The sequence below is a fragment of the Salmo salar genome, chromosome ssa21, assembly GCF_905237065.1.
Source record: "Salmo salar chromosome ssa21, Ssal_v3.1, whole genome shotgun sequence".
Classification (NCBI taxonomy): domain Eukaryota; kingdom Metazoa; phylum Chordata; class Actinopteri; order Salmoniformes; family Salmonidae; genus Salmo; species Salmo salar.
In genome coordinates, this window is record NC_059462.1 from 33975031 (window position 1) to 34001121 (window position 26091).

The 26091-nt window shown below is 43.8% G+C and overlaps 1 protein-coding gene across 6 annotated transcripts in view; it reads left to right on the top strand.

Annotated features, from left to right (window-relative positions):
* Positions 1-26091, top strand: part of LOC106582244 (leucine-rich repeat and calponin homology domain-containing protein 1) — a 102422-nt gene that overhangs the window by 46728 nt on the left and 29603 nt on the right. For all 6 annotated transcript variants that reach the window (XM_014165114.2, XM_014165116.2, XM_014165118.2 and 3 more), the window contains exons 2-10: positions 1922-2066; positions 7826-7952; positions 9604-9709; positions 11575-11711; positions 11887-12017; positions 18688-18775; positions 19421-19526; positions 23372-23502; positions 25556-25623. In XM_014165114.2, coding sequence (XP_014020589.1) covers positions 1922-2066; positions 7826-7952; positions 9604-9709; positions 11575-11711; positions 11887-12017; positions 18688-18775; positions 19421-19526; positions 23372-23502; positions 25556-25623 — 1039 coding nt within the window. The remainder of the gene's footprint in view (positions 1-1921; positions 2067-7825; positions 7953-9603; positions 9710-11574; positions 11712-11886; positions 12018-18687; positions 18776-19420; positions 19527-23371; positions 23503-25555; positions 25624-26091) is intronic.

A 26091-nucleotide genomic window follows, 5' to 3' on the forward strand; every position in this document is an offset into this window, starting at 1 on the left:
GCTAGTACTACACCTGTTCTAGGACAGAAGTTCCAAAAGAATAAAGACATTACAAATGTCTGACATAAAGGAGGAGTGGAAATGATGTAACGTGTTTCTGAGTGCTCTCTGTAGGGAGATGTTGGTGAAAGAGGTCTGGTCTCTGATAACTCATAATGACACTGGTTACAGCCTACACACACACTGCTTCCTCTCCATCACATAGGCCACTCCGAGCCTAACCAGGATACCTCTCTGCGTGGGTTTGTGTAGGCTACATGTATACGTGTCTGCCCATCTGATCGTATAGCTAGGGTGTTAAGGGTGTTCCCTTCATTTCCTGTACTGGTTCTGGGGGAGTTTTCAGCATGCTGTGTATTGACTGATTGGCTTCTGTGTGTTTCAGACATTACACACACTTTCAAAACACATTTGTGTTTGAGTGTGTCTGTCTGCGTAAGTAAGTATATACTGTAGGTCTAAAACTAACTAGGCCCCTATGTGTGCCTATGTATTTAAACTATGTGCTGACTGAGTGTGTGAGGGTTGATGGCTAACTCTGCAGTGAGAGATGGAAAGAGGGAAAATGAGGGAGAGCAAGAAAGAGGGAGGAGAGAGTGGGAGGTAGGAAATGAGGAGGGATGGTGGAGGGGTTGTTAGTTCTGTTTCACAGGGAGATGCGGTTCAGCTGCGGTTCAGTGGAAATATGAGGTCCTCAGAGAGCTGTATAAGAGAGAGGGAGAAAGAGAGAGAGCTGTAAAGGAGAGAGAGAGAGAGAGAGAGAGAAAGTGAGAAAGAGAGCTGTAAAAGTCTGCTTTCTGGAAACACTTCAGTCTGGGGTAGCTGAGGTCGGGATTGACCCTGGGGGGGATTTGCCCTAGGCCATGTTATCATCAGTGTTGCATCACATGACCGTTGTATAGCCCATAATGCCTGCCCTGCAAACACACACTCACACACACATAGATGCACACGTCCCCACACCCTAATATGTGTCTCAGCTTGAGCCTTAATTTGTCTGTCATGCCATACCAAGCCACCCTCAGGTAACATCCATGGTGTTAATGTTGTTGTAGCGTAACAGGAGCTGTCTCTCATTAGATGTGTAGTATAGTATGAGGTGGTCGTAATGTGATGCTAGATTCACTGTAGGTGATTTGTCTTTATAAATACACCCCACAGGAGGTTGGTGGCACCGTAATTGGGGAGGATGGGCTTGTGTTAATGACTGAAACAGAATCAGTGGAATGGTATCCAATACATCAAACTTCGTTTCCAGGTGTTTGATGCCATTCCATTCGCTCCGTTTCAGCCATTATTATGAGCCGTCCTCCCCTCAGCAGCCTCCTGTGATACACAGATACTACACACATATAAGCACACATGCACACTCACACACATTGTGATGTTATTTTCAGGCCTCAGTCCTCATTATTTCCATTCAGCGCTACTAGTGCTAGCAGGCCTTTGAGTCACACTGAAGCTGTTTTGCTTGAACGGAAGATCAACTATGGGTAACATTTTGATTCTGAGTGTTGCTGTTTTTAACTGAACTTCCTTCCATTGTGGTGTCCATGACGTCATACAGGTTTCCATATAGACGTGAGTGTTTTAGGACATCACAGTTGAATTCACTAAATCACCGTGGAACAATGGGCAGCAGTGGAGTGGAGCTAATCTGAACAGTGAACATAGTAGCTAACTGATATCACTGTTATTCGCTGTTGTGAGACCGTAGCCAAGAATACAGGAAGTCTTGTGCTAACCTGTAGCCTTGGACAGCTTAGCTCAGTCCCCCTCTAAGGCTATTCTCTCCCTGTTGGTAAACTGGGTTGTATGGAGGTACTGAGCTTGGGAGAGAGACACCTAGTGGCACTAGTATACAACTGCAGGTGATATCTGTCTCTTCTTCCCATTTCTTTCTCTCTCTCCCTCTCGTCAGACCTGTCAAGGAATCGTTTGGCGGAGGTCCCCTCGGAGGTGTGTCACTTGGTCGCCTTGGAATCGCTGAACCTCTATCACAACTGTATCAAAACTATTCCTGACACCATCATCAACCTACAGTCACTCACCTCCTTAAACCTCAGGTAAGACTTGGACCTACTGTTAACAGGTGACTGTGTTGAGTGAGAAACACATTCGTTTTCAATGATATTAGAAACACCTCCAATCTTTTTCCAAGAGTTGCTGAGTATCAGTGGTTGATCCTTAAAGTTGTGTTTGCACAGATATCCCTATGAGGTGCCATTATTGGTTCAGTAATGGGTTAAATACATTAGATGTCAGTTGATATTTGATAAGCAGCAGAGGGTTAACAGTTAGTGTAACAGATGTATAGCGTACTCTCCTTGCGTTGTGTTTTTTTTTTCCTAATAAATCACATCAGCCAGCGGTCCCAGTTGAGCATCATTTATTCCTGTTGTTAAATGAGAAACAGCACGGTAGTTGTGCAGGGCTTAATGGTACTGATGGCTGTCGATGACAAAAGCCCTTGCATCACATTTTCATACTGCGTCACAAAATACAAAAATACAATACAAAATATAACATGTGTAAATACCTGTTGTTAAATGAGAAACAGCACGTTAGTTGTGCAGGGCTTAATGGTACTGATGGCTGTCGATGACAAAAGCTGTAGCATGAAGACAACTGTGTTAGCAGTGGGCTTATGTGACCATTACAACGATGTATGCTAGCTAACACTTATCTACAGCAATCATATGCCAAAGCACATCCCAGAAAGCCCCTCAATCCCTAACAGGTACCATATACTCACACATGTATAAATCCGTAACGTACAGCAAACTTGAACACATTGTAAAATATAAAATATAAAACAGTATTCAGAACGTGACCTACCCCTTGCATCACATTTTCATACTGGGAAGACCTGACGTTCGCGATCTCCCCCTATCTGCAAGCGGGGCCAATCACAACACACCTTAGTGTCATCAGTTGAACCAACCAATACGAATGCTTGAACATTAAGTACACATTTCTTTATAGGCAAGTGGAAACATAACCAACCCTGTTACATTAGCAGTTGTCAGTTTGGCCCAGGGCTTGTTAAGACCCAGGTGTTTGGTGCCAACTGTTCCCCAGGGCCGACATGCTTGTTAGCATTCACGCATCACGACACCTCTCAACAGGCTGATGTCACCACTTCCATCCTCATGGCAGGACCACAAGGCAACAACACATCCTGTCTGTCTGTGTTTGTGTAATACGCCATGATCTCATACCCAGGTCACTCTAACTGTTTCATTCTATCTTTCGCCAGTGTCCACTCCTTCTTTATCTAGCTATCGACAGAGACCGACAGAGAGAGAGAGAGAGTGAGCGAGAGAGAAAGAAGGGAAGAGAGAGAGAGACAGATATGTAGGGAGAAGGAGAGAGAGACATAAAGGGAGAGAGAAAGAGTCATCATATCAGTGCTAACCTGTTTTTTTTACTGCCGGCTGTACGCATCATCAACCTGAGACAAGCTCAGTAGTCTCTGTACTTCATGTCTCTAATCTCTTCATTCATGCTCACACCACCGTGTAACTGAGGCAAGTACGTTAGTCATATCTCTAATACAGACAGACAGACAGACAGACAGACAGAGACAGACAGACAGACAGACAGACAGACAGACAGACAGACAGACAGACAGACAGACAGACAGACAGACAGACAGACAGACAGACAGACAGACAGACAGACAGACAGACAGACAGACAGAGATGCGCATGCATGAATATACGCATGTTGTGTTGCGGGCATATCGCTCAGGTTAAGTTAATTAGTAATTTAATAAGTGATTAATTGAATTAGTCATCTAAATGCTACATCTGAAGGGAGAGGATGGCTAGTTTATCTTCTCATCACTGAGCCTCAGTTGGCGTTAGCTGATGTAGTGTAACGTGCGTGCGTGTGTGTCTGAGTATAATGTGATGTGAGTGCCCCAGTGACAGCACCAGGGGATGTGTTTTACACCCCTACACAGGAATGTTATTGGATGCCATGGAGACACCGACAGATAGTCTCATTTAAATGTGTAGCTTTTCATATCGCAGTCAAAACAGGAAATAGAGAACGCTCTCCATGTCTGCACCAGGAACACATAAAAAGGACTGCTTTATTTTTAGGATCGTCCTGTTACTGGCCTGTATCATGGTGGAAAGAGAATGAAAGCTCTTTGTTCTCTAGATCAGTGGTTCCCAACCAGGGGTACTAGAACAACCAGGGATACTAGGACAACCAGGGGTACTAGGACAACCAGGGGTACTAGGACAACCAGGGGTACTAGGACAACCAGGGATACTAGGACAACCAGGGGTACTAGGACAACCAGGGGTACTAGGACAACCAGGGATACTAGGACCACTAGGGGTACTAGGACCACTATGGGTACTAGGACCACTACGGGTACTAGGACAACCAGGGATACTAGGACAACCAGGGATACTAGGACCACTAGGGGTACTAGGACAACCAGGGATACTAGGACAACCAGGGATACTAGGAAAACCAGGGGTACTAGGACAACCAGGGGTACTAGGACAACCAGGGATACTAGGGCAACCAGGGATACTAGGACCACTAGGGGTACTAGGACCACTATGGGTACTAGGACCACTACGGGTACTAGGACAACCAGGGATACTAGGACAACCAGGGATACTAGGACCACTAGGGGTACTAGGACAACCAGGGATACTAGGACAACCAGGGATACTAGGAAAACCAGGGATACTAGGAAAACCAGGGGTACTAGGACAACCAGGGGTACTAGCACCACTAGGGGTACTAGGACAACCAGGGATACTAGGACAACCAGGGATACTAGGACAACCAGGGATACTAGGACAACCAGGACTAGACAACCAGGGATACTAGGACAACCAGGACTAGGGGTACTAGGACAACCAGGGGTACTAGGACAACCAGGGGTACTAGGACAACCAGGGGTGCTAGGACAACCAGGGGTACTAGGACCACTAGGGGTAAGGACAACCAGGGGTGCTAGGACAACCAGGGGTGCTAGGACCACTAGGGGTAAGGACAACCAGGGATACTAGGACAACCAGGGGTGGTAGGACTACTATGGGTACTAGGACCACTATGGGTACTAGGACCACCAGGGGTACTAGGACAACCAGGGGTACTAGGACAACCAGGGGTACTAGGACCACTATGGGTACTAGGACAACCAGGGGTACTAGGACAACCAGGGGTACTAGGACTACTATGGGTACTAGGACCACTATGGGTACTAGGACAACCAGGGGTACTAGGACAACCAGGGATACTAGGACCACTATGGGTACTAGGACCACTATGGGTACTAGGACCACTATGGGTACTAGGACAACCAGGGATACTAGGACAACCAGGGATACTAGGACAACCAGGGGTACTAGGACCACTATGGGTACTAGGACAACCAGGGGTACTAGGACAACCAGGGATACTAGGACAACCAGGGATACTAGGACAACCAGGGGTACTAGGACAACCAGGGATACTAGGACAACCAGGGATACTAGGACAACCAGGGGTACTAGGACCACTAGGGGTACTAGGACAACCAGGGATACTAGGACAACCAGGGGTACTAGGACCACTAGGAGACTTGGACCACCAGGGGTACTTGGGCCACCAGGGGTACTTGCCCTATCCACACGGGATACTTGAGAAGACTCAAGAGACCATAGGTCTACTTCAGGGATATCCCCCGGGAAGAGCAAAGCTCAGTTGGTGGTACAGTAACTACAGTATCTAGACCACTAGTGTAGATAGAGCTTTGGCACTTGTGAAAAAACAGCAACCTTATTTTGAAGTTGTCTAGGAAATGAGATGAAGGCTGTTTGGAGCTGCCAGCTGTTGTTATCATGTTGTGTCATGGAGTTTGCTGATTTCTATTGCTGTGTTTTAGTGTGACTTTCTTTCATTCTGTTAGCTTTTATTTAGGCAGTCAGCTTTTACTGTGAACTATTGTAATGCTAGCTTGTTGCTCTATTGCATGTGCTGTTGTGCTAGCTGCAGTGCAGTGTAGTGGGAGTGTAGTGTGTGCTCCTTATGATTGTGTTTTTGCCTAATGATGTGATGTGGTTCTTGTGTGGTCCTTGCTGACAGCTCCTAGCTCCTCTCTCTTGGTCTGTGTTGTTATGTTACTACTCCACAGGGGGTTCCATTCCGCTAACACAGTTAGCTAACGCTAGCTAATGCTGTTTTGAATGAAAACGATTTTACCTACACACTGAAGAAGGCTGCAAAGTTGAAACGTCTGTGTACACTATGAAGTAAGCTTTATCTTTTTGAGTGCAGACCCATCACACTTAGCTAACATTATTGGATTCAGCCAGTGTTGTCTATACATTCTCATTCCGTCTGTAATCTCTTGGATCAGAGACGGAGACAGTGTTTGACATCTCTGGCTTTGTGGAGCCTTTGGCAAGCCCCTGGACTGCACAGTGATACAGCTAGAGCTGATGCAACACTACAACACATGCATGCGAACTTGAAATCATGCAGGCACACACACAAACATACACACACAGGAACCCACAGCAAACACACACACACACACACAGGAACCCACTGTGTGTGTGGGAACAGCTGGATAAACTCAATTTGATTTAATTTCCGGAATATCAGAGGAGTTTCGCAGTCTCATGGTTTTGCATGTGTGTGTGTCTGTGTGTATGTGTCAATGGGTTGGTTCTTCTATCCTTGTGGGGACCTAAAGTCCCCATAAGTAAAACAAGGAAAATTCTCCCTCGTGGTACATTTCCCATGTCCCATGAGGACAAAGGCTATTTTAAGTTTAGGGGATAGGGTTAGGGTTACAATTAGGTTTAGGGTTAGGTTTGGGTTAGGGTTAGGGTTTAGGGAAAGTAGGATTCTGAATGTAAATATATTTTCGGTCTCCACGAGGATAGAAAAACAAAGCGCATGTTTGTGTGTGTACTGATGGGTCATTTCCAGGATAATTTGTAGCCTTTGTTGTGGAGTGGAGAACTTATTTTCTCTAGGGTCATCTGTAAGCCACTATGCTCATACTCTGCTCTGTCAATGTTAAAAGGCCTCTCTCCCAGCCACTAACCCCCTGCCGTGTGCTGGCTAACTGCATCTGTAACCCGGAGACAGAACACCAGAAGCCTGTTTTATGAGAGGTTTAAACTGTTTGGAGGTGTTCTGCTCTGTTTATGAAAGGACTTGGATTGTTTTAAAGCATTTTGGCTAACTGCTAGTGTAAGCCAGGGAGGGAAAACCACAATCCTGTTTTTATTAAGGGTTTTTGGAGGGTTTGGGGGCTGTTTTGTCATGCTGGACTGAACTAGATTGAGATTCAGGTTGTGTGTGTTTATGTTTTGCATAAGTACATTACAGTGCTGGGAGAGGAAGTGTTTATGGGAAAGCTAATGAGTAGTTTGTCCCCATGGGGCATTCTGTTTCTTACAGTACACTAGACACAAACAGTCATAAACACTGACTCACTGACTCGTGTAATGTAAATATGAATACCATTATGCAACACATTGTTACAATGTAGATAGTTCTCTTTGCCTTCTCCCTCTTAAGTTGAATTAGTTTATAAAATATTAAAATGTCTATTTTCCTATGTAAACAAAAGCTGCTTAACAAGTCTTCCTCCCATTGGATATAGCCATGAATAAGGTCCAACACACATCTCATCTGACACCTTTATTGGAGTTTCCATCCAAATGGATCTTTGTCAGCTCTAGATGGTAGACCCTTTGGACATCCCATTCATCTCTCTCTGATCTGCATCTCTCAGTGTCAGTCGTCATGCTGTCGCAGGCTGTGTGTAATAATATATAGCTGTGTGTGTTCACAGTCGGAACCAGCTGTGTGCTCTGCCAGCCTGCCTGTGTGGGTTGCCCCTACGAGTCCTCAATGCCAGCAACAACAAGCTGGTGTGTATACCTGAGGCCATCGGTCAGCTCAGGAGCCTCATGGAGCTGGTAAGACTTTCTCTCCCTCTCCCTCTAAATGCCAGTGTCAGACTCAGCTCTTAGTTTCCTGTGTAAGTTCCTGGCCAAGCTTAGCCTTACGTAACTGTACTGTTCTTCACTGAGGGGTGAAATGAATGGAACCAGCCCTAATGGAGCTAGCGCTGCCTGCAAACAGGAAACAGGGGAGGAGGGGAGACTTTGTTTGACTCCATGTGAGGAGACAGGCTAGACCAGTGGAATAGGAAGCAGTGTGGCTGTAATAGGGATGTGTCATGAGCCATATAAACTAGAGGTCGACCAATTAATCGGAATGGCTGATTCAGGGTATATGCAACAGTTTTGGCCGCCTGGCTCGTTGCGAACTAATTTGCCAGAATTTTACGTAATTATGACATAACATTGAAGGTTGTGCAATGTAACAGGAATATTTAGACTTAGGGATGCCACCCGTTAGATAAAATACGGAACGGTTCCGTATTTCACTGAAAGGAAAAACGTTTTGTTTTCAAGATGATAGTTTCTGGATTCGACCATAATGACCTAAGGCTCGTATTTCTGTGTGTTTATTATATTATAATTAAGTCTATGATTTGATAGAGCAGTCTGACTGAGCGGTGGTAGGCAGCAGCAGGCTCGTAAGCGTTCATTCAAACAGCACTTTCGTGCGTTTTGCCAGCAGCTCTTCGCTGTGCTTCAAGCATTGCGCTGTTTATGACTTCAAGCCTATCAACTCCCAAGATTAGGCTGGTGTAACCGATGTGAAATGGCTAGCTAGTTAGCGGGTGCGCGCAAATAGCGTTTCAAACGTCACTCGCTCTGAGACTTGGAGTAGTTGTTCCCCTTGCTCTGCATGGGTAACGCTGCTTCGAGGGTGGCTGTTGTCGATGTGTTCCTGGTTCGAGCCCAGGTAGGAGCGAGGAGAGGGACGGAAGCTATACTGTTACACTGGCAATACTAAAGTGCCTATAAGAACATCCAATAGTCAAAGGTATATGAAATACAAATCGTACAGAGAGAAATAGTCCTATAATTCCTATAATAACTACAACCTAAAACTTCTTACCTGGGAATATTGAAGACTCATGTTAAAAGGAACCACCAGCTTTCATATGTTCTCATTTCTGAGCAAGGAACTTAAACGTTAGCTTTCTTACATGGCACATAATGCACTTTTACTTTCTTCTCCAACACTGTGTTTTTGCATTATTTAAAACAAATTGAACATTTTTCATTATTTATTTTAGGCTAAATTGATTTTATTGATGTATTATATTAAGTTAAAATAAGTGTTCATTCAGTATTGTTGTAATTGTCATTATTACAAATAAAAAAATTGGCCGATTAATCGGTAGCGGATCTTTTTGGCCCTCCAATAATCGGTATCGGTACCGGCGTTGAAAAATCATAATCGGTCGACCTCTAATATAAACCCCTTACCTTAGCTCCTGTACACCAGGGGTGACCAACCATCCTCCTGGAGAGCTACTGGGTTTACAGACCAGACCTTCTCTAATGCACCTGATTCTACTAATCTGCTGCTCATCATTACCTTGATTAGTTGAATCAAGTGTGTTTGAGTAGGACTAGAACAAAATCCTGCACACGCACCAGAAAGTGATATATGTGTTTCAGTTAACCCTGTGCGTTGTGCCCCCTACAGGATGTGAGCTGTAATGAGATCACTGCTCTGCCCCGTCACATCGGCCGACTCAAGGCCCTCCGAGAACTCAACGTCCGCAGGAACCTGCTCTGTGTCCTTCCTGAAGGTGAGTTTAACCTCTGTTCACAAGAGGTTAAACTCTTGTGAACAGGAAAACTTCCACAGGTGCATCTAGAAAATATCAATCTACTCCATGCTGTATTGCAAGCCCAGCCAAATAAGAGCCAGACAGATCTCACAGACAGATATATGATGTCTATGATCCAGTCTCCAGGTATGTCTCATGGCCCAGGGGTATTGAGCAGTACTAGTCTTTGTGAGTTGAGACGTCTAGCAGAGTAGTGTTTCCCAATTCCAGTCCTCAAGTACCTCCAACAGCACACACTTTTGTTGTAGCCCTCAGAAAACGTGTGCTCATTGAGGGCTTGATGATAGGTTGACAAGTTGAATCAGGTGTGCCTGTCCGGGGCTACAACAAAAGGTGTGCTGTTGGGGGTACTGGAGGACTGGAGTTGGGAAACACTGCTATAGAATAAGATAGGTATGTGACAGGAGAGCTCTCTAAGTCCCAGAGATGCCGCCCATCGTCTGTCAGAACCTGGCAACCTCTCGTTGTCTGAATGGTGGACGAGTATTATTCTGAACATTCTTCCTACATATTTTCCCCGGCTGCGTCTCTGTTGTAGATTTACAGTCTGTGATTTCTGATCATGCTGCAGATGCTCCATCTATCCTCTCTGGGTTTGATTGATGAGCCTGGATCTGGCCAGGCGGCTCGACTCCCATGGGTGGAGGATATGAGTGGAGGCAGGGGATTGGACGAGAGCCCTGGGGAGGATGGGGGATGTTGGGAAATAGAGTTTTAGATTGTTTGTTGAACTTTTGGGGCATCACTCCTTAAATGTATTTTGGAGAGACCCCCTTCCTGGGCCACCAAGGCACAAAATGATTGTAGTTGACCTGCCAAAAAGTGTTTCTTTGTTGTTTTTTTGGTGTTACCTATACAGTAGGTGATATGGATGCTGAAAATATTGTTGAGATTTCCCCCTTTTTATACTGAATGATGGTAAAAAAAATCCCTCATAGAAGTTATTCTAAGGGGTGACCTTGAGGGAAGAGGACGTGAGAGACTTTCTCATTTCAGCTAATTAAGAGAAGTAGTGTACTCTGCTGGTTGGTTTTAAAAATAATATTTGGGGCTCTCCTTCATGGCCTCCCAGCTAAGATTATCTCTGTCGTCTCAGAGGGATTTTAATTATAAAAGGTTGTCAGAGAGATAGTCATAATTGTTTTGCTTGAATTACTACCTCTTGGGGAATGTGTTGCTGGCACAGCATTGCTGAGAATCTCTCGCTCTGTCTTTGTTACTATTTCTCTGTTACTCTCTCTCACTCTTTCTCACTCTCTGTCATTGACCTCTCACTGTCTATTTTCTCTATCTATCTGATTTCGGGAATACTTTATCCCATTTTTCCCATAAAATGCATGTGATACTACAAAGCTACACCAGTTACACCCAGCCTAATAGCTGCTATTTATTTTATCAGTATTTTCCAATGTAAGTCTGTGGTTTTCTTCTGTTTCCTAACAATGTCTCTTCTCTCATATTGACTGGGTCATAGTGGTTCGTGCTGAGCTTAGCGCCTAGGATACGTTCCTCCAGTTTATTTTTAACTTTTGGCAAGGTCCACGTTAGTTGAACTTTGGCAGTGAGGGAGTCTTGAAGTATCAGGGCTGCCTCTGCTGGGCTCTGTGGGTTTCTAGTGGGAAAAGGTTCTGTCTGATGATCCCAGTGAACAAACACACACACACACACACACACACACACACACACACACACACACACACACACACACACACACACACACACACACACACAAACAAACACAAACAAACAAACAAACAAACAAACAAACAAACAACAACAACAATTACTCCTCTAACTCTAGGGGCTGTGTGTTCGTCCCTCAGACTTGGCAGAGCTTCCCCTGGTGAAGTTTGACTTTTCCTGTAACAAGGTGTCTACCATCCCAGTGAGCTACAGGAAGATGGCCCAGCTCCAGAACCTACAGCTGGAGAACAACCCCCTACAGAGTCCCCCTGCACAGGTCGGTCTGGGGCTACGGCTGTCTCCACAGCTTGGCATGACATACGGAGCAATGGAATATAGCATTCATCATGGGGCATGTCTCTGTGTGTTCTGTTTAAGCTATTTGTGTACCTTCTACTTTTGTATCTATCATCTACTTGCTCTAATTCACCCACTGATGATCTGTTTTCTAGATCTGCATGAAAGGCAAAGTTCACATATTTAAGTACCTGAGCATCGAGGCATGTCGAAGTGACAAGATGCCTGATTCTCTCTACCTGCCTGTCATGGAGCGCCTCAGCCTATCACGACCTTCTACCGGCAGGTGAGTTGCTATGCCAACCCTAACGGAGGCAACTGTTAGTGCTGGGCTGATTCAAAAACCTGCACACACTTTGGCTCTCCAGGACCACTGATTTACCTCTGTGTATTGTGCCAGATTCTCCATCAGACCTGGGTTCAAATACTATTTCAAGTGTCTCAATTACTTTCATATATATTTGAAGTAAGTATTCAGATATATTTTATTTGAAAAGACAGGTAGTTGAACATTTTAATGTATGTGGAAATGCACTTTGAAAGTATATTGAAATACTCAAATACACTGACGCATATACACTCCCATGCATTTAAACCAGGTGTTTGAAAATAGTATTTGAAATATGTATTTGAAAATTCTGTCAAATACAATTTGTCAGACTATTTGGTTTTTACAAATAACCATTCCACAAACCATGAACTAATACACCAAATAAAACTTAGTTTTTCAATTTAAATTATTATACAAAAGTCTTGCAACCAATATAATGTTTTATATATATATATATATATATATATATATATATATATATATATATATATATATATATATATATAGCGAAGAAACAGAATCATTAGATCATTTGTTATGGTACTGTCCATATGTAGGTTGTTTTTGGTCGCAGGTTCAGGAATGGCGGAAGAATTGCAACATTTCCCCGGATCTAACTGCAAATAGCACTGCTGTGTGATTTAAAAAGCCATAGTCAATCGATTAATAATATAATAATACTCTTAGCAAAAATGTTTATCTTTAATTTACAATATGTAGAATCTATGAGATAGAAAGGTTCAGAACTTTTGTGAAACATCACAGCACAGTTGAAAAAGATATGGCAAATAGAAATCAAAACTCGATGGTCTTCAGAGATAGATGGGAGGGTTTGAGTGGAGCTGAAGGATGGGACTACAAACAAACAAAAGATAACAATTGTAAACCATACTGTGTCAGTAAAATGTATATAGTATGTATAAGCTGGAAGTAGAAGATTAGATGACTAAGAGTTGTTGTGCATTAGTTTACTCAAATTAGGGGATGGATGGTAGGGTTAGGGGAAAATAATAAAGGAAAATATATATAAAACATTTACAGCACCAGTCAAAAGTTTGGACACAGACTTTTTTTAAACTATTTTCTACATAGAATAATAAATAATAGTAGACATCAAGTAGACATGACTTTTTTTTACTATTTTCTACATAGAATAATAGAATAATAGTTAAGACATCAAAACTATGAAATAACACATATGGAATCATGTAGTAACCAAAAAAGTGTTAAACAAATCAAAATATATTGTATATTTCAGATTGTTCATAGTAGCCACCCTTTGCCTTGATGACAGCTTTGTACACTCTTGGCATTCTCTCAACCAGCTTCACCTGAAACGCTTTTCCAACAGTCTTCAAGGTGTTCCCACATCTGCTGTGCACTTGTTGGCTGCTTTTCCTTCACTCTGCAGTCCAACTCATCCTAAACCATCTCAATTGGATTGAGTTCGGGTGATTGGGGAGGCCAGGTCATCTGATGCAGCACTCCATCATTCTCCTCCTTGGTCAAATAGCCCTTACACAGCCTGGAGGTGCGTTGGGTCATTGTCCTGTTGAAAAACAAATGATAGTCCCACTAAGCGAAAACGAGATGGGATGGCGTATCGCTGCAGAATGCTGTGGTAGCCATGCTGGTTAAGTGTGCCTTGAATTCTAAATAAATGAAGGCCTGATTCACGCAGTCTCCTCTGAACATCTAATGTTGAGATGTGTCTGTTACTTGAACTCTGTGAAGCATTGATTTGGGCTGCAATCTGAGGTACGGTTAACTCTAATGAACTTATCCTCTGCAGCAGAGGTAACTCTGGGTCTTCCTTTTCTGTCGTGGCCCTCATGAGAGACAGTTTCATCATAGCGTTTGATTGTTTTTGCGATCTTGTCTCATCTCCCCAACGGGCTCGGGAGGTGAAGGTCGAGTCATGCGTCCTTCGAAACATGATCCGCCAAACCGCGCTTCTTAACACCAGTCCACTTAACCCGGAAGCCAGCCGCATCAATGTGTCGGAGGAAACACCGTGTTCACCTGATGACTGAGGTCAGCCTGCAGGCTCCCGGCCTACCACAAGGAGTCGCTAGAGCGTATTGAGCCAAGTAATGCCCCCCCAGCAAAACCCTCTCATAACCTGGTCGATGCTGGGCCAATTGTGCGCCGCCCTATGGGTCTCCGAATCACGGCCGGTTTTGATACAGCCCGGGATCGAACCCGGTTGTGTAGTGACGTCTCAGACCGCTGCGCTATTCGGGAGGCCCCGCAAGTTTATATATATTTTTTTTACTGAAATTTTACATTTACATAAGTATTCAGACCCTTTACTCAGAACTTTGTTGAAGCACCTTTGGCAGCCATTACAGCCTCGAGTCTTCTTGGGTATGACGCTACAAGCTTGGCACACCTGTATTTGGGGAGTTTCTCCCATTCTTCTCTGCAGATCCTCTCATGCTCTGTCAGGTTGGATGGGGAGCATCGCTCCAGAGGTCTCTCCAGAGATGTTTGATCGGGTTCAGGTCCGGGCTCTGGCTGGGCCACTCAAGGACATTCAGAGACTTGTCCTAAAGCCACTCCTGCATTGCCTTGGCTGTGTGCTTAGGGTCATTGTCCTGTTGAAAGTTGAATCTTCACCCCAGTCTGAGGTCCTGAGCACACTGGAGCAGGTTTTCATCAAGGATCCTCCAAGACGTGACACTTGGCATTCAGGCCAAAGAGTTCTTGGTTTCAATCTTGGTTTCATCAGACCAGAGAATCTTGTTTTTCATGGTCTGAGAGTCATTAGGTGCCCTTTGGCAAACTCCAAGCGGGCTGTCATGTGCCTTTTTACTGAGGAGTGCCTGAGGAGTGCCTTTTTACACACTATCATAAAGGCCTGATTGGTGGAGTGCTGCAGAGATGGTTGTCCTTCTGGAAGGTTCTCCCATCTCCACAGAGGAACTCTGGAGCTCATTCAGAGTGACCATCGGGTTCTTGGTCACCTCCCTGACCAAGGCCCTTCTCCCCCGATTGGTCAGTTTGGCCGGGTGGCCAGCTCTAGGAAGAGTCTTGGTGGTTCCAAACTTCTTCCATTTAAAACCTGTTGGGGATAGGGGGCAGTATTTGCACGGCCGGATAAAAAACGTACCCGATTTAATCTGGTTACTACTCCTGCCCAGTAACTACAATATGCATATAATTGTTTGATTTGGATAGAAAACACCCTAAAGTTTCTAAAACTGTTTGAATGGTGTCTGTGAGTATAACAGAACTCATTTGGCAGGCCAAAACCTGAGAAGATTCCAAACAGGAAGCGCTCTCTCTGACTATTTCTTGGCCTTCTTGATCATCTCTATCCAAAACAAGGGATCTCTGGCATAACGTGGCATTTTCTAACGCTCCCATAGGCTCTCAGAAGGCGCCAGAACGTTGAATGGTGACTTTGCAGGCCATGGCTGAAAAACAGTAGCGCATTTGGATAGTGGTCGATCTGAGAACAATGAGACTGGGGCGCGTGCACGAGCCGACACTATGTTTTTATTTTTCGTCTTTGAACGAAAACAGGGTTTCCCGGTCGGAATATTATCGCTTTTTTACGAGAAAAATCGCATAAAATTGATTTTAAACAGCGTTTGACATGCTTCGAAGTACGGTAATGGAATATTTTGACATTTTTTGTCACGAAACGCGTCGGGCGCGTCACCCTTCTTTACCCTTCGGATAGTGTCTTGAACGCACGAACAAAACGCCGCTATTTGGATATAACTATGGATTATTTGGAACCAAACCAACATTTGTTATTGAAGTAGAAGTCCTGGGAGTGCATTCTGACAAAGAACAGCAAAGGTAATCCAATTTTTCTAATAGTAAATCTGAGTTTGGTGAGTACCACACTTGGTGGGTGTGAAAATAGCTAGCCCGTGATGGCCGGGCTATCTACTCAGAATATTGCAAAATGTGCTTTCACCGAAAAGCTATTTTAAAATCGGACACCGCGATTGCATGAAGGAGCTCTGTATCTATAATTCTTAAAATAATTGTTATGTTTTTTGTGAACGTTTATCGTGAGTAATTTAGTAAATTCACCGGAAGTGTTCGGTGGGAATGCTAGTCACATGCTAGTCACATGCTAATGTAAAAAGCTGGTTTTTGATATAAATATGAACTTGATTGAACAAAACATGCATGTATTGTATAACATAATGTCCTAGGAGTGTCATCTGATGAAGATCATCAAAGGTTAGTGCTGCATTTAGCTGTGGTTTGGGTTTATGTGACGTTATATGCTAGCTTGAAAAATGAGTGTCTGATTATTTCTGGCTGGGTACTCTGCTGACATAATCTAATGCTTTGCTTTCGTTGTAAAGCCTTTTTGAAATCGGACAGTGTGGTTAGATTAACGAGAGTCTTGTCTTTAAAATGGTGTAAAATAGTCATATGTTTGAGAAATTGAAGTAATAGCATTTCTAAGGTATTTGAATATTGCGCCACGGGATTCCACTGGCTGTTGAGTAGGTGGGACGCAAGCGTCCCACCTAGCCCATAGAGGTTAAGAATTATGGAGGCCAGTGTGTTCTTGGGGACCTTCAATGGTGCAGATATTTTTTGGTACCCCTCCGCAGGTCTGTGCCTCGACACAATCCTGTCTTGGAGCACTATGGACAATTCCTTCGACCTCATGGCTTGGTTTTTGCTCTGACATGCACTGTGAACTGTGGGACCGTATATAGACAGGTGTGTGCCTTTCCAAATCATGTCCAATGAGTTGAATTTACCACAGGTGGACTCCAATCAATTTGTAGAAACATTTCAAGGATGATCAATGAAAACACGATGCAACTGAACTCAATTTTGATTCTCATAGGAAAGGGTCTGAATACTTAAGTAAATAAGTTTACATTTTTTATAAATTTGCAAACATTTATAAAAACCTGTTGCTTTGTTATTATGGGGTATTGTATGTAGATTGATGAAGAAAAAGTTATTTCATAAATTTTAGGAGAAGGCTGTAATGTAGCAAAATGTGGAAAAAGGGAGGTGGTCTGAATACTTTCCGAATGCATTGTATATTTTATATATACGGTATATATTTACAAAAAAATATATGGGGATTGGAAATGATGCAGACAATTACATTGATGGAAGCTGTCTGCCCCCTAAATAATACAAAATAATTAAAGAAATTGACAACAAAAAAAATATTATAATAATTACCATTCCAATACTCAAATAAAAGTACTTGTTTTGGACTGTGTATTTGAAAATACTCCAATACACAGAAAAAGTATTTTAAATACCAGATACTCAAATACAAATGTATTTGAACCCAGGTGTGTTTTCCATTTTAGTGCTGTGGCTGAGCCTTCCTCTCTGTGTGTATGAGAGTGTTTTGCAGGGAGGGAGGATCTTATGTTCTGTAATGTGCCTACTGAGGTATACAGAACTGTCTTCAAGATGCCTGACCGTTGTTTTCAAGGTAATCTTCTCATGTTCACATACGCTGATTTATGGACGTCTATATCTGGGTTGCATCCGGTTTACACGGGCCAACATCACATGCACACTAGCATTCAGCGTGCACAGGGAACAGCTTGAGCAGCGACGACGAGATCACATCATCCAAATGCATGGCAGACATTGGATGAATATAAAATGTTAATATCTTCGGCTGTGAGTGATGGAAATGTTTTTGCCTCATGACAATTATTTGAATAATTCAATGGATGTTTTGTGTACAAAGGTGATTTTTACAAAGGTCTTATTAGGAATTTTCATATCACCCTTCTCTTTGTGGCCATCAATGGAAGTTGTCTTTCTGGGCTGGGCATCAGTTAAATTGCAGTACCGAAGCAAGACTGTAGGAGCAGTCGAAACCGTGCCTCATGACTGGAAACCTGGGCCCTTGAATGTGCCCTTTTAATGCCTGCCCCCACCCCTATAACCCACCCCACTGCAACGCGTGGGCAGGATAATGGTTCCTTTTGTCCGGGAGAGCTTAGAGACTCACATTCACATCCCTCTCACATACATACACTCCTGGCAATAGAGGAAAAGAGCAGCGGAACTATTTATAATACAGCCATAGAGAGACCCACAGTACTGGAACCCAACAGACTTGTCCAGTGTTCCAGTAGAACTACATTCACACGGACTCTCTTATGACTGGTATATTGAATGATGATAATGATTGAGAGGGTGTGAGGCCAGAATGGGATAGATATGAATGAAGATTAGGACAGATATGCCATATGCTTCACAGTGATCAGTGAACATGCTCCCTAGGGATGCAAATGTAGGTGGCCTAGAAACAACGAGACGTTTGTGTGTGTGTGCGCGTGCATCTGTGTGTGTGAGAAGTGTATCTCAGACCACATCACCGTTCATTTGTCTGGAGACTCCGTTAGTAGATCACTTCCCTTGAAGGTAGCTTCTGTGTGTGTGTGAGTGTGTGTGTGAGTTTATGAGAGCATCTGAGTGTGTGTGAGAGAGAGCGAGAGAAAAAGAGAGAGTGACAGTCCTGCTGTGTCTGTGTGATCGGAGCGATTAGACGCTGCTATCTGTCATTTTCTCCTCTTTCCTCTCTCCTCCGCGCGCCTTTTTACCTCCTGACCCTGACCATCCCATAATCCTTCTCTCTCACCCCTCACCCCTCTCTTCTCAGCACGGAGGACATTGACCAGAATAAGAAACAGGACACTGACTCAGGAGTTGGCAGCGACAACGGGGACAAGAGACTGTCTGCCACCGAGGTAGGATGAAGGGGGTGTTTGTGTGTGTGTGTTCACTTGCATGCATGCACACGCTTACACTCATGCATGCACATACTGTATGTGTGTAACATATGCATTGTGTATTCTACAGTATGCATTAACAAACAAAAAACAATTGTTTTTTTGTTTTGCGTCATAAGTTGAACATTTGGAAATGTACATTAATGTAAGGTTATGCAAGAAAGAACACATCTGCCTGCTGATGTTGAATCGTCACCAGCTCTTCAAAGCCGTTCTGGACTCAGTTGAGCACACAGCCACAGCCTGATATCTTTCTATCGTTTGTTTGTTCTTTTTTTCTTTCTTACTTTCATATACACTTGTTCACCATGACATCACTGTGTTTTGTGGTGATCAAAGTAATGAATAAGATGGATATTGTCAGGTATGACACGACAGTTCTCTAGAACGACGCCTTTGGGATGTGTTGTTGAAGAGAACCCAATTATGAGCATCTGTTCAGCAGTATGTTGAAATCTTTTTTTTTGTAGCTGAAACATTTGGCTTCTTCTGACTGAAATACATCCGGTTGCGTTGTAGCAGTTGTAGAGATGCTTTGATTTGGTTTCTGGAACAGAAATGTTTGCTAGTGTTTCTGGTAACTGAACTGTGTGGATGTTTCAGCCTTCAGATGAGGACAGCTTGAGTCTCAATGTCCCCATGTCCCACATCACAGAGGAGGAGGGGCTAAGCAAAGACGATTCCAGCGAACACATCAGCGCTCTAACAGGTAAACCCCCCAACCCACACACACACGCACATACAAACACACACTTTTTTGACACCACACTCCACAAAGCAAGTCCTGCAGGCTCTAGTTTTATCTTGATTATTGTCCAGTCATATGGTCAAGTGCTGCAAAGAAAGATCTAGTTAAGCTGCAGCTGGCCCAGAACAGTGTCATGTCTTGCTGTTCATTGTAATCAGAGGGCTAATATGGCTGAGAGTTGAGGAAAGACTTGACTGCGTCACTTCTTGTTTTTATTAGAAACAATGTGTTGGAAATTCCAAATTGTTTGCATAGTCAACTTACACAAAGTACTGACACACACACTTACCCCACCAGACATGCCACCAGGGGTCCAGAACAAATTCATGAAAATGTACAGTAATATACAGAGCCATGATTGCATGGAATTCCCTTCCATCTTATAAAGCACAAGTGAACCGCAAACCTGGTTTCAAAAAACAAATAAAGCAACACCTCACAGCACAATGCCTCTCTCCCATGTGACCTACTTGTTGTGTGTATGTACTGACATGTATTTGTAACTGATAGATGCGCACAAAATGAAAGTAACCAAGTAACCACTGAATGATTCCTAGCCCGACATATGACTAGACACTCAGTGTGGATATCTCAACCCCAGTTTGTCAATGAGTAACCGTCCAGCCCTGATAACAGCCCCTCCTGAATAGGAGAAGGGGACAGCCAGCAGGGCTGCCTGTGTGTGAGGCACAATTTCTGTCTCTCCAGATGCCAGACATCGTCAGGTTGGGATAACACAGTAACACAGCCCAGACAGAGACTGTAGAGAGGCCTCTGGCTTATTTCCCTATCTGCCACCAGAGGAAACAGAGGATAGAAACATTGTCAATGTTGCGCTAAAGGGAGGAAGTGGGATAAAAGAGATGTTTCCGGATCCTTCATGGTGTCTCTCTATGTGGCTCAGTGGGTCGTTTTTCCTGATTGTTGTTTTTGAGAGGGATGGAGGGAGCTCTGGGGGAGTGTTGACTCTGGCTAAACTCTGATGAGTGTGTGTGGTGGGGACAGGGAATAAAGATATACACCAGTAAGGCTATGTCAGCACACCCAGGGAGTAGTCTGGGAGTGGGTCACTGATAGGCTGGCGGGCCTCAGACTGGGTGGGAATGGTGTTGAAAGTGAAGGTGGAGTGTGTAATAAGAATATCACAATGTGTGTGTTAAACGGCAGGCTAAATCAGACTGACTTAGATAAGAGGAGTTGGGGTTCGTCACCTTTTAGTCCCTAAATCCTCTAATGGATTGGAAGACAAGGGCCTGATACAAAAAGGTTGGATTCATCCATACTGTAAAATAAAGTAGCGGACAGCAGAATACAGCTACCTCTATCCAGAGCTGTCAGAGTATCTGGGCTGTTATATTAGCAGAGCTCTGATGGATTCTCTGTAGACCTTCACTCCCGGACCAGAAGACTGGTTATTAATAGACCACCTCGAACTCTCTCAATCATGTCAGAGAGAGGCAGGCAGAGAGAGGCAGGCAGAGAGAGGCAGGCAGAGAGAGGCAGGCAGAGAGAGGCAGGCAGAGAGAGGCAGGCAGAGTGACAGAGAGTGAGAGGCAGAGTGGCAGAGAGTGAGAGGCAGAGTGGCAGAGAGTGAGAGGCAGAGTGGCAGAGAGTGAGAGGCAGAGTGGCAGAGTGAGAGGCAGAGAGTGAGAGGCAGAGAGGCAGGCAGAAAACAGAGGGAGATTGTGCAGATTCTCTCTGTAGGTTTCTAGACCATTAGTTAAATTATACAGCAGAACTCTGATAAACCCAAATGATAAAAAATACAAAAAAAAACGATATACAGCACCAGTCAAAAGTTTGGACACACCTACTCATTCCAAGGTTTTTCTTTATTTTTACAATTTTATACATTGTAGAATAATAGTGAAGACAACACAACTATGAAATAACAATAATATGGAATCATGTAGTAACCAAACAAGTGTTAAACTGTTCCTAGGCCATCATTGTAAGAATCACAAATAAGAATTTGTTCTTAACTGACTTGCCCAGTTAAATAAAGGTTAAATAAATAAAATAAACAAATCAAAATATATTTTATATTTGAGATTCTTCAAAGTAGCCACCATTTGCCTTTATGACAATTTTGCACACTCTTGGCATTCTCTCAACCAGCTTCATGAGGTAGTCACCAGGAATGCATTTCAATTAACAGGTGTGGCTTGTTAAAAGTTAATTTGTGGAATTTATTTCCTTCTTGATGCTTTTGAGCCAATCAGTTGTGTTGTGACAAGATAGAGGTGGTATACAGAAGATAGCCCTATTTGGTAAAATACCAAATCCATATTATGGAAAGAACAGCTCAAATAAAGAACCTTGGGGGTTTTGTGGTATATGACCAATATAAACAATATATACAGAAGTATGTGGACACCTCTTCAAATTAGTGGATTCGGCTATTTCAGCCACACCCGTTGCTGACAGGTGTATAAAATCGAGCACACAGCCATGCAATCACAATAGACAAACATTGGCAGTAGAATGGCCTTACTGAAGAGTTCAGTGTCCCCGTCATAGGATGCACCTTTCCAATAAGTCAGTTCGTCAAGTTTCTGCCCTGCTAGAGCTGCCCCGTTCAACTGGAAGTGCTGTTATTGTGAATTGGAAATATCTTGGAGCAACAACGGCTCAGCCACGAAGTGATAGGCTACACAAGCTCACAGAACGGAACTGGCGAGTGCTGAAGCACACAGCGCGTAAACATTGTCTGTCCTCGGTTGCAACACTCACTACTGAGTTCCAATCTGCCTTTGGAAGCAACGTCAGCACAAGAACTGTTTGTCGGAAGCTTCATGAAATGGGTTTCCGTGGTCGAGCAGCTGCACACAATCCTAAGATAGATCACCATGTGGAATGCCAAGCGTCGGCTGGAGTGGTGTAAAGCTCGCCGCCATTGGACTCTGGAGCAGTGGAAATGCATTCTCTGGAGTGATGAATCGTGCTTCACCATCTGGCAGTCCGACGGACGAATCTGGGTTTAGCGGAAAACGCTACCTGCCCGAATGCATAGTGCCGATAGTAAAGGTTGGTGGAGGAGAAATAATGGTCTGGGGCTGTTTTTCATGGTTCGGGCTAGGTCCCTTAGTTCCAGTGAAGGGATATCTATATCAATGACATTCTATACAATTCTGTGCTTCTAACTTTGTGGCAACAGTTTGGGGAAGGCCCTTTCCGTTTCAGAATGACAATGCCCCCGTGGGATGAATTGGAATGCCAACTGTGAGCCAGGCCTAATCGCCCAACATCAGGGCCCGACCTCACTAATGCTCTTGTGGCTGAATGGAAGCAAGTCCCCGCAGCAATGTTCCAACATGTAGTGGAAAGCCTTCCCAGAAGAGTGGAGAGTGTTATAGCAGCAAACTCCATATTAATGACCATGATTTTGAAATGAGATGTTCGACGAGCAGGTGTCCACATACTTTTGGGCATGTAGTGTACCATGGCTACGGGCTGTTCTTATGCATGGCGCAACATGGAGTAGCCGTGCACCACAAAACCCCAAGGTGCGTTATTTCTATTATAAACTGGTTAGCAACGTAATTAGAGCAGTCATACCCATGGTATTCCACGGCTTTCAGCCAATCAGCGTTCAGGTCTCGAACCACCCAGTTTATCATTTTATATAGAGTGCAGAGGTTGTAATGTTGTTCTAACCAAATCCCATAAACAAGCGATCAAACACAATATTGGAATTGGTCATCGTATATATATGCGACTGTGTCTCCATAAAGTAAATGCCTTTGAAATGTGACATTCTCTGACCTGACCTCTAACTTCTGACCTTAATGTCTGCCCCCCTGTAGCGGACCCCCACGGGGACGGGGTGCAACTGATAGAGGAGAGCCCAACAGAGGCCCTGAAAGACCTGAAGGAACAGTTAGGCTACAGAGACTCCTCTTCGGCTCTCAGCAACCGCTTCCGCAGCTACATCAAGGCAAGGGCCTCTCTCTCTCTCTGTCGCTCTGTCTCTCTGTCTCACTCACTCACTGAAAGACTTGGTTTAAAGTGACTTAGGTGAGCAACATGCTGAATTCACCCATTTTGACATTTAGGGTTAACTATACCTTTAATAACTGATCTTTATGAGCTGAATCCATTATGAGCTACACTTAGAAAAAAGGGTTCCAAAAAGGTTATTTGGCAGTCCTCATAGGATGGTTCCAGGTAGAACTCTATTTGCTTCCATGTGGAACCCTCTGTGGTAAGATAGGTTCTAGAAGGTTCTAGATAACACCTTTTTTCCCCAAGAGTGTAGCTGTCTCGGCTGACTCTGGAGCTGTTACTAAGGGAATAATGCACCCTGTTATACAGTACAGTTTGACGTCCATTAATGCTGTCTGCATTGTGAAAGATCCATAGGGAAATGGCTGTGCTGTAAATAATGAAAGAGTTAGTGTTTTTAACAAAAGGAAAAGGGCATTTCCACGCCAGGGTAGCCCAGGATAACCCACTCTCCCTCTTTTATTCTCTGCCTGCCTGTCTATCAATTCAATTTAATTCAAAGGGCTTTATTGGTATGGGAAACATGTTTACATTTGCCAAATCAAGTGAAATAGATAATAAACAAAAGTGAAATAAACAATCAGAAATGAACAGTAAACATTACACTACCAAAAGAATAATGACATTTCAAATGTCATATTATGTCTATATACAGTGTTGTACTGATGTGTAGATAGTTAAAGTACAAAAGGGAAAATAATAAACATAAATATGGGTTGTATTTACAATGGTTTTCTTCACTGGTTTCCCTTTCCTTGTGGCAACAGGTCACAAATATTGCTGCTGTGATTGCACGCTGGTATTTCACCTAATACGGTAGATATGGGAGTTTATCAAAATTGGATTTGTTCTCAAATTCTTTGTAATCTGAGGGAAATATGTTTCTCTGTGGTCATACATTTGGCAGGAGGTTAAGGAAGTGCAGCTCAGTTTCTACCTCAATTTGTGGGCAGTGTCCACATAGCCTGTCTTCTCTTGAGAACCAGGTCTGCCTACGGCGGCCTCTCTCAATAGCAAGACTAATTTCACTAAGTCTGTACATAGTCAAAGCGTTCCTTAGTTTTGGGTCAGTCACAGTGGTCAGGTATTCTGCCACTGTGTACTCTCTGTTTAGGGCCAAATAACATTCTAGTTTGCTCAGTTTTTAGGGTGAATTCTTTCCAGTGTGTCAAGTAATTATCTTTTTGTTTTCTCATGATTTGGTTGGGTCTAATTGTGTTGCTGTCCAGGGCTATGTGGAGTCTGTTTGTGTTTGTTAACAGAGCCCCAGGACCAACTTGCTCAAGGGACTCTTCTCCAGGTTCATCTCTCTGTAGGTGATGGCTTTGTAATGGAAGGGTTGATAATTAGCGAGTATTCTGCTCTACATGCATTATTTGGTGTTTTACACAGAGGATTTTTGTTACAGAGTTCACAGTGCATTCACAGTCTCAGTTTGGTATTTGTCCCATTTTGTGAATTTTTGGTTGGTGAGTGGACCCCAGACCTCACAACCATAAAGGGCAATGGGTTCTATAACTGATTCAAGTATTTTTAGCCAGATCCTAATTGGGATGTAAAAGTGTATGTCCCTTTTGATGGCGTAGAAGGCCCTTCTTGCCTTGTCTCTCAAATCGTTCACAGCTTTGTGAAGATACCTGTAGTGCTGATGTTTAAGCCTATCCCTCTCGAGCTCTCCCTGTCTCTCTTTCTTTCTCTCTCCCCCTCTCCCTCCCCTGCTGTCCCGTGTGTGTGACAGTGAAAGGCAGGGTGGTATAATATCCAACCCCATGTGGAGTGTGTCAGCAGATCTTTAAGGGAGGAAGGGAGGGAGGCACACTGGCCTGCTTATACACTCGCACTCACGAGGAAAAATTTAAGTGAACCGCAGCCAATCGCTGGCTTGTTCTCTGGATCATGTGACTTGACTGCAGCTGGTGCTGATGTCGCGCGCGCACGTGTGTGTATAACTCGGTGTGTGTATGTGTGTGTTCCTGCTCGTGCAGGGACGGACGCCAGACTACGACGAGCCCCTCAGGATAGAGGAAGACACACACTGGGCCTCTGAACAGACGTGAGTATCCCTCCATCCATCCGTGTTTCATCTGTCTTTTTCTCCTCCCTCTCTCTGTTCACTCTAGTGGGTGTGTCTCTGTGTGTCAGTCTGTTTCTGTCCCCTCTATCAGTCTCTATCGCTTTCTGTGCTATAAGATGTGTTTCCTCTTTATACTGTATGCTTCTATGGGCAGTACTCTTTGCCCATCTGTATTAAAGTTGATTGATTGACTGTCAGCTCTTTACTGTTGGCTAGATTAGAAACGTCTTCGGTGACTTTTGAGAGGCTGTGCTCCTCCTAAGTTGTTCTTGGCTCTTCTATACTGTGGTTGTTGTTTTCTTAGGTGAAAGATAGAGACCCACATACTGTCGAACGGGAGAATGTGGCCCAAAAAGAGGCTTGGGATTTAGAAATATGCTCTTTATTTAAACAAACTATCACCATACTATTTTCTTGCCACAGCAAAGCTATGTGTGTTCTGCTACA